The sequence below is a fragment of the Penaeus vannamei genome, chromosome 25 (assembly GCF_042767895.1).
Source record: "Penaeus vannamei isolate JL-2024 chromosome 25, ASM4276789v1, whole genome shotgun sequence".
Taxonomy (NCBI): domain Eukaryota; kingdom Metazoa; phylum Arthropoda; class Malacostraca; order Decapoda; family Penaeidae; genus Penaeus; species Penaeus vannamei.
In genome coordinates this window covers 15,748,828-15,758,513 of record NC_091573.1, presented here as the reverse complement: position 1 = coordinate 15,758,513, position 9,686 = coordinate 15,748,828, and the positions used below count along the sequence as shown (strand labels likewise).

At 40.3% G+C, this 9,686-nt stretch overlaps 2 protein-coding genes across 2 annotated transcripts; both read right to left on the bottom strand.

Moving 5' to 3' along the window:
- Positions 1-816: 816 nt before the first annotated feature.
- On the bottom strand, positions 817-3,134 carry LOC138866338 (uncharacterized). The gene is made up of 2 exons (XM_070138849.1): positions 2,777-3,134; positions 817-1,481 (listed from the first exon to the last, which is right to left on the bottom strand). The coding sequence occupies exons 1-2, from the start codon at positions 2,786-2,788 to the stop codon at positions 1,050-1,052; spliced, it is 444 nt and encodes a 147-aa protein (XP_069994950.1). The 5' UTR covers positions 2,789-3,134; the 3' UTR covers positions 817-1,049.
- A 2,184-nt stretch (positions 3,135-5,318) lies between these two features.
- Positions 5,319-7,765, bottom strand: LOC138866337 (uncharacterized). The gene is made up of 2 exons (XM_070138848.1): positions 7,717-7,765; positions 5,319-5,983 (listed from the first exon to the last, which is right to left on the bottom strand). The coding sequence occupies exons 1-2, from the start codon at positions 7,726-7,728 to the stop codon at positions 5,552-5,554; spliced, it is 444 nt and encodes a 147-aa protein (XP_069994949.1). The 5' UTR covers positions 7,729-7,765; the 3' UTR covers positions 5,319-5,551.
- Positions 7,766-9,686: the final 1,921 nt, after the last annotated feature.

Genomic DNA, 9,686 nt, shown 5'->3' with positions numbered 1-9,686 from the left:
GGGAGAGAGAGACAGAGACAAAGGAAAGGGTAAGAGAAAAGCAGAAAAGGAGATACATTTTGGAAGAAATAACTTTCAAATATATGTCTGATACAAAGAAGTAATCACAAAAAAAGGAAAAAAAAAAAAAAGAAAAAAGAAAAAGAAAAAAGAAGTAATTCGTTTACTTAAAGGGGTTCACGCCAGAACACACTGCAGTTAACAAATTGAACACAGAAATGAGCCACACAGAAGACTCAACATAACGATGCAATCATCATCATCTGCATCATTATCATTATCATCATCATCATTCTCGTCCTCCTCCTCATCATCACCATCACCACCACCATCATTACCACAAATCATTTCAATTATTTTAGCTGGTTGGATGTAGAGGAAGAGATCTTGCTGAAGGAGGACCTCACGAGCAACAGGATGATATTTCACTTAATTACTTGAGGATATACCAAATAGGATCGTTATTTTTAGTTATCATTATTGTCATTATCATTGTTTTTGTTATTATCTTTATTGTTATTGTTATTTTTATTACCATCATCATATCTACTATTATCATTATCATCATATTCATTATGTCATTATTATTTTTATTACAATTATTACCATTATTATTATTATCATTGTCATTGTCCTAATTATCAGTAGTAGTAGCATATGTATATCATTTTGATTGGCCATAGAAGAAAAGATTTTTCTTAAACGGGAACTCATGATACCGTGAGTTGAGAATACATCAGATGTCTTTGCTGCTTGAATTTATATTCTTCACATGATTTGCATTATGTCATACGGAAAACCATGGATTTAAACAGATTTTGCGGTGGTATGTTTATAAAATTGCTACAGCTACAATATACCGTTTATTTCACTCTTCGGTGCTGTTGAATCACAGGAACCCTCTTGGTAGGAAAAGAGACATTGAGACTAACACCTTTATGATCAGAGATGACATGGAGATGATCAGCATTCACTCACATAAATTAAATTAAATGGAACAACGAGCAGAGTGGCTGTTAAATAGTTCGTTCGAGGGTGCGCGGAAGGCTTCAGTGTAGAGGGTTCCTATAAGCAGGATAAGTCGGGGTCGTGGACACTCCGAAGAAGTCCATCTCCCGCAGCTGGTTCATGAAGGTGACCACGTGAGGCATGACCTTCTCGGCGGCGTTGAAGCGCTGGTACGTGTCCTGCGAGAACTTGTTGCCCTCCGCCTTCTCCGTGGCCTCCATGACCTTCCTGGTGATGGGCATGAAGTCCAGCATGATCTGCTGGACGCTCTCGGGGTCGTTGGCCCTGTCGCGGTTCTGGGAGACCTTGCGGAAGACCTCGACGATTTCCGGCAGCACGTCGATGGTGGCGCCGACGATGTTCTCGTAAGCGCCCAGGTCACGAGGGGTCTCGGGCTGCAGGACGCCCAGGGCTTGGTAATGCTGCGGGGCCGCCTGGGCGAGGCAGAGCACAGCGGCTGCGACGAAGAGGACCTGTGGGAGACACGGAGACGCCCTTAGAACAATGCCGGACTGACTGACTTCGTTTGATTAAGGTATTATGCTTCTCCCGTTCTTCTCACTACCCAGGCAGTCGCTCATTCACACACGTATTTGTATATCACTGAACATATGTGTCATTAATTAATAGTTCACCTCCATGCTCGAGGCGTGCTGAATTCAGTGCTATCCATATGCGTGTGTCATCAAAGTCAACCACAGAGATGCATTAACATATATATTTACATAATAATGTCTTTATATGATATGCAATTGCTATTCGTGTCTGTTTATGGTGGTATGTTCACACATAAACAAAAACACACTTTATATCATGCAAACATATATGTATATATACATATGTATATATCTACATATCTATGAATATCTATGTATATCTATGTATATATGTGTTTAAGTTTTTGTGTGTCTACATATATCTTTGTATATTCATTTTAACAATTGCATATGTATATCTATTCAATATATGCATACATACGCATTCACACTCATATATTCACGAATATATAATAAGCACAATATTCATACGTCAGCATACACACACACACACACACACACCCACATACATACATACATATATATATATATATATATATATATATATATATATATATATATATATATATATATAATATGAATATATATGTATATATCTAAATCTATCCAAATGTTTATATATATATATATATATATATATATATATATATATATATATATATATATATATATATATATATATATATATATATATATATATATATATATATATATATATATATATATGTATGTATGTATGTATGTATACATGTATAAATATATATACATATATTTAGATAGATATAGATATATACATATATATGTGTGTGTGTATGCTTACGTATGAAGATTATGCTTATTACATATTCGTGTATGAGTGTGGATACGTATGTATGCATATATTGAATAAATATACGTATGCAAGTGTTAAAATGAATATACAAATATTTATGAAGACACACAATCACTCACTCACCTCTCTCTCTCACACACACTCTCAATCTCTCTCTCACTCGCACACACACACAAACACACACACACATACACAAACACTCACACACACACACACACACACAATCACTCACTCACCTCTCTCTCTCTCACACAAACACACACAAAAACACAAACACACACATACACAAACACTCACGTACACACAGTCACTCACCCACACACCCACTCACCCACACAGACACACACTCAGTCTCTCACTTACATAAACGCAAACCAACCTTAAGTGCCATGTTGCGAGTATGAGCGAGCGACGTCGAGTAGTAGACGATCGAGTGTCTACCGAGAAGAGAGTGTTCCCTTTATATACTCTGGCGTCTCGTGCGGTCGCTACAGAGGGTGGTGTGGTGTATGGGAGGGGGTTGGGGTGGAGAGGGGTTGGTGGGCGGGGGCCTTGACTTCGTCTGCGTTAAAGAAATGACTGTTTTTTTCTTTTTTTTTTTTTTGTCTTCCTTTTTTAATGTATGGTATTATTTTTTATGATTTTTTTTTCTATCTTTAGTGCTATATAAAAGCCTCGTTATAAAAGCCTCGCCTTGCTCTACCTTGGATTCATTCCAATCTCGTATTGCTTCTGTCAAGATGTACTGCTATGTAAGTAATGTATATATATATATATACACACACATATATATATATTGGGGAGTCAAAAGGAGTCAGTAAATGACTTTGGTGTTTGTCTTATTCAATAGACAGTGGATGTTTGATCATTCTTATTGGTAGAGTTTGTGGTAAAGCAACAATACTTGTGATTATTTTGCAATGAGGGGAGGGACCTTGCAGTTGGTTTCATTCTCATTTTATTGTACTCAAAGGGCGGCAAAGAACGTGTGGGGGGGGGGATATCATTTGTATTTCTTATTCCTTTTTCCGAGATTTCTCCGAGGCGAATCCTGAAGGCACTCCCCGCTCCCCACAGATCCTCCTGGCCTGTGCGACGTGCGCCTGCGCCGCGTCCGCCCAGACGTACGAGGCCCTGGGCGTGCTTCAGCCGGCGAAACCGAAGGACTTGGGCAAGCACGAGGGCGTTGTGGCGGCGACCATCGACATCCTGCCCGAGGTTGCCAAGACCCTGAAAGAACTGACCAGCAGGATGGCTCGCTCTCAGGCCGACCCCTTCGACTCGCAGAATATTTTCGAGATCCTGATGGCGTTCATGCCCGTGACCCGCAGGATCCTGTTCGCCGTGGCGGAGGCCGAGGGGCGGAGCGTGTCCGAGGAGGAGCTGCAGAGGCTGGACCGCGCCGAGAAGATCCTTCCCTCCGCCTTCAAGTTCGTGCTCAAGATTCAGGGCAGCGACTTCTTCGGCTTCGAAAACCCCGCCGCCAAGAGGGCCCCGACGGAGGACGCCGCCGCCCTCGCCGACACCAGTCTCAGCGGGTCCTTCGTCCAGATGCCCCACGGGAGGGCAGTGTTCATCCACCACGGGTAGGCGCTGGCGGAGGGACAAGAAAGAGAAGACACAGGCGGGTCAGGAGCAGAAAGAGTACAAAAAGTCGGAGGAGGAAGAAGAGAAGAAGCACAAGTTGTCGAACCAGGAAGATCACGAGGAGATGAAGCAGTGAGAAATACAGAAGCAGCAGTCTATTAACAAAAGAGCAATAGGATAAGAAAATTCCGAAAAGAAGGGAACGTAATTACTGCTGAAGAAGAAAAGTTCATTAACACGGCATTTAAATCTCCGAGCATCTGATGCAGGCCTCATCTGATTCTATTTCCCGAACAATTTGCATAATTGTAACACCACTCAGTGATAAAAAACTACCTCCCCCTTAACTCACCACAAACTGTACATATATGTAATTAAACGATGTAAATAATTAAAAAGATATCTTATATTCCCTTATTCAGAGAGAAAGAGAGAGGGATACAGAGAGAGAAAGAGAAAGAGAGAGAGATAGAGAGAGAAAGAGATAAAGGGAGAGAGAGAGACATAGGAAAGGGAAAGAGGAAAGCAGAAAAGGAGATACATTTTGGAAGAAATAACTTTCAAATATATGTCTGATGCAAAGAAGTGATCACACACACACAAGAAAGAAAGAAAGAAAGAAAAAAGTAATTCGAGTTTACTGAAAGGGGTTCACGCCAGAACACATTGCAGTTAACAAATCGAACACAGAAATGAGCCACACATAGAAGACACAATATAACGATGCAATCATCATCATCATCTGCATCATTATCATTATCATTCTGATCCTCATTATCATTATCATCATCATCATTCTCCTCCTCATTATCATTATCATCATCACCACCACCACTATCATTACCATAAATCATTTCCATTTTTTTTAGCTGGTTGGATGTAGAGGAAGAGATCTTGCTGAAGGAGGACCTCACGAGCAACAGGATGACACTTCCCTTAATTACTTGAGGATATACCAAATAGGATCGTTATTTTTAGTTATTATTATTGTCATTATCATTGTTTTTGTTATTATCTTTATTGTTATTGTTATTTTTATCATCATTATTATGATATCTATCATTATCATTATCACCAGAATCATGTCATTATGTTATTTTTATTAATATTATTATTACCATTGATATCATTATTATTCTTATCATTGTCATTATTATCAGTAGTAGTAGTTGTATGTGAATATCATTTTGACTGGCCATAGAAGAAAAGATTTTTCTTAAACGGGAACTCATGATACCGTGAGTTGAGAATTCATCAGATGTCTTTGCAACTTGCCTTCATATTCTTCACACGATTTGCATTATGTCATACGGAAAACCATGGATTTAAACAGATTTTGCGGTGGTATGTTTATAAAATCGCTACAGCTACAATATACCGTTCATTTCACTCTTCGGTGCTGTTGAATCACAGGAACCCTCTTGGTAGGAAAAGAGACATTGAGACTAACACCTTTACGATCAGAGATGACATGGAGATGATCAGCATTCACTCACATAAATTAAATTAAATGGAACAACGAGCAGAGTGGCTGTTAAATAGTTCGTTCGAGGGTGCGCGGAAGGCTTCAGTGTAGAGGGTTCCTATAAGCAGGATAAGTCGGGGTCGTGGACACTCCGAAGAAGTCCATCTCCCGCAGCTGGTTCATGAAGGTGACCACGTGAGGCATGACCTTCTCGGCGGCGTTGAAGCGCTGGTACGTGTCCTGCGAGAACTTGTTGCCCTCCGCCTTCTCCGTGGCCTCCATGACCTTCCTGGTGATGGGCATGAAGTCCAGCATGATCTGCTGGACGCTCTCGGGGTCGTTGGCCCTGTCGCGGTTCTGGGAGACCTTGCGGAAGACCTCGACGATTTCCGGCAGCACGTCGATGGTGGCGCCGACGATGTTCTCGTAAGCGCCCAGGTCACGAGGGGTCTCGGGCTGCAGGACGCCCAGGGCTTGGTAATGCTGCGGGGCCGCCTGGGCGAGGCAGAGCACAGCGGCTGCGACGAAGAGGACCTGTGGGAGACACGGACACGCCCTTAGAACAATGCCGGACTGACTGACCGTTTGATTGAAGTATTATGCTTCTCCCGTTCTTCTCGCTGCTCAGGCAGTCGCTCATTCACACACGTATTTGTATATCACTGAAAATATGTGCCAATAATTAACAGTTCACATCCATGGTCGAGGCGGTTTGTCTGTCCATCTTCTCACCTACATTTCTAAATCCGTAATCAGTACATAATTTGCTTTCACACATAGGATGGAACTACGAAGCGCGTGCTGAATTCAGTGCTATTCTTATGCCTATTTCAACAGTCAACCACAGAGATGCCTTAACATATATATTTACATAAAAATGCCTTTATATGATATCCAGTTGCTATTCGTGTCTGTTTATGGTGGCATGTTCACGCATAAACAAAAACACACACTTTATTTCATATATATATATATATATATATATATATATATATATATATATATATATATATATATACACATATGTATATATATATACAGATATATGTATATATATGTATATATTTATGTATATATATATATATATATATATATATATATATATATATATATATATATATATATATATATATTTATGTGTGTGTGTGTGTGTATGTGTTTATGTGTATGTGTAAGTATGTGTATGTGTGTGTGTGTGAAAGAGAGAGATAGAGAGAATGTCTGTGTGTGTGTGAGTGAGTATATATATATATATATATATATATATATATATATATATATATATATATATATATATGTATGTATGCATGTATATGAATATATGATTATATATGTGTATATCTATATTTATCTAAATGTACACACACACACACACACACACACACACACACACACACACACACACACACACACACACACACACACACACACACACACACACACACACACACACACACACACACACATATATATATATATACATATTATGTATGTATGTATGTATTATATATGTATATATACGTGTATATTTATGTATATATGTATTATATATGTATATATACGTGTATATGTATGTACACATACACACACACACACACACACACACACACACATATATATATATATATATATATATATATATATATATATATATATATATATATATATATATATATATATATATATATATATATATATATATATATATATATATATATATATATATATATATATATATATATATATATATATATATATATATATATTCATATATTCACACACACACACACACACACACACACACACACACACACACACACACACACACACATATATATATATATATGTGTGTGTGTGTGTGTGTGTGTGTGTGTGTGTGTGTGTGTATGTGTGTGTATGCTTACGTATGACTATTGTGCTTGTTACATATGCGTGGATATATGGGTGTGGATGCATATGTATGCATATATTGAATAAATGTACGTATACAAGGGTTAAAATGAATATACAAATATATATGTAGACATACACACAAATACACACACATACACACACTCTCTCTTTCACACACACTCTCTCTCTCACAAACTCACACAAACACAAGCACTCACAAACACACACACACAAACACTCTCACACATACACAAACACTCACACACACTCACACACACACACAAACACTCACAACCACACACAGTCACTCACCCACACACACACACACACACACTCTCTCTCTCTCTCTCTCACTTACACACACACAACCCAACCTGAAGTGCCATGTTGCGAGTATGAGCGAGCGACGTCGAGTAGTAGACGATCGAGTGTCTACCGAGAAGAGAGTGTTCCCTTTATATACTCTGGCGTCTCGTGCGGTCGCTACAGAGGGTGTGGTGTATGGGAGGGGGTTGGGGTTGGGTGGGGTTGGGAGGAGGGGGGCTCGACTTCGTCTACGTTAAAGAAATTATTGTTTTTTGTATGTTTTTTTCCCTTCCTTTTTATATATGGTATTATTTTTTATGATTTTTTTGTCTATTTTTCTTTAGAACTATTCGTGTTCAGTGTGTCAATATATTGTTCGTTTTAACTCTTTTTCCTTATCTCTCTTTTTTCTTTTTCTTTCTTTCTCTCTCTGTTTGTGAGCCAATCTCCATCTTTTCTGTAATTTTTGTGACACGAGGAAATAGATAAGGAAAATAGAAGAAAGACAAGAGAGATGAGAGAAAGAAAGAGAGAGAGAGAGAGAAAAAAAATAGAATAGTGAGAAAGCGAAAGAGAGAGACACAAATAGGGAAGAGACAAAGAGTAAGAGACAGCACGAAAATCGGCCCAATAGAAAGAGAAAGAATTGCTCCTAGAGGAAATGGCCCTGGGACTCTCTGGCAACTGTCGAGGCAAGACGAACGTTATAAAAGCCCCGCCTTGCTCTGCCTCGGATTCATTCCAGTTTCGTATTCCTTCTGTCAAGATGTACTGTCATGTAAGTAATTATATGTATATATACATACATACATACATACATACATACATACATACATACATATATATATATATATATATATATATATATATATATATATATATATATATATATATATATATATATATATCAGTATGAGTCAATTAATGACTTTGGTGTTTGTCTTATTCAATAGACAGTGGATGTTTGATTATTCTTATTGGTAGAGTTTGTGGTAAAGCAATAGTTCTTGGGAGTATTTTGCAATGAGGGGAGGGATCTTGCAGTTGGTTTCATCCTCATCTCATTCCCATTTTATTGTACTCAAAGGGCTGCAAGGGACGGGGGGGGGGGGGGAGGGGGGGAATCATTTGTATTTCTTATTATTCCTTTTTCCGAGATTTCCCCGAGGCGAATCCTGAAGGCACTCCCCGCTCCCCACAGATCCTCCTAGCCTGTGCGATATGTGCCTGCGCCGCGTCCGCCCAGACGTACGAGGCCCTGGGCGTGCTTCAGCCGGCGAAACCGAAGGACTTGGGCAAGCACGAGGGCGTTGTGGCGGCGACCATCGACATCCTGCCCGAGGTTGCCAAGACCCTGAAAGAACTGACCAGCAGGATGGCTCGCTCTCAGGCCGACCCCTTCGACTCGCAGAACATGTTCGAGATCCTGATGGCGTTCATGCCCGTGACCCGCAGGATCCTGTTCGCCGTGGCGGAGGCCGAGGGGCGGAGCGTGTCCGAGGAGGAGCTGCAGAGGCTGGACCGCGCCGAGAAGATCCTTCCCTCCGCCTTCAAGTTCATGTTCAAGATTCAGGGCAGCGACTTCTTCGGCTTCGAGGACTCGGCCGCCGAGAGGGCCCCGACGGAGGACGCCGCCGCCCTCGCCGACACCAGTCTCAGCGGGTCCTTCGTCCAGATGCCCCACGGGAGGGCAGTGTTCATCCACCACGGGTAGGCGCTGGCGGAGGGACAAGAAAGAGAAGACACAGGCGGGTCAGGAGCAGAAAGAGTACAAAAAGTCGGAGGAGGAAGAAGAGAAGAAGCACAAGTTGTCGAACCAAGAAGATCACGAGGAGATGAAGTAGAGAAATACAGAAGCAGCAGTCTATTACAAAAAAGAGCAATAGGATAAGAAAATTCCGAAAAGAAGAGAACGTAATTACTGGTGAAGAAGAAAAGTTCATTAACACGGCATTTAAATCTCCGAGCATCTGATGCAGGCCTCATCTGATTCTATTTCCCGAACAATTTGCATAATTGTAACACCACTCAGTGATAA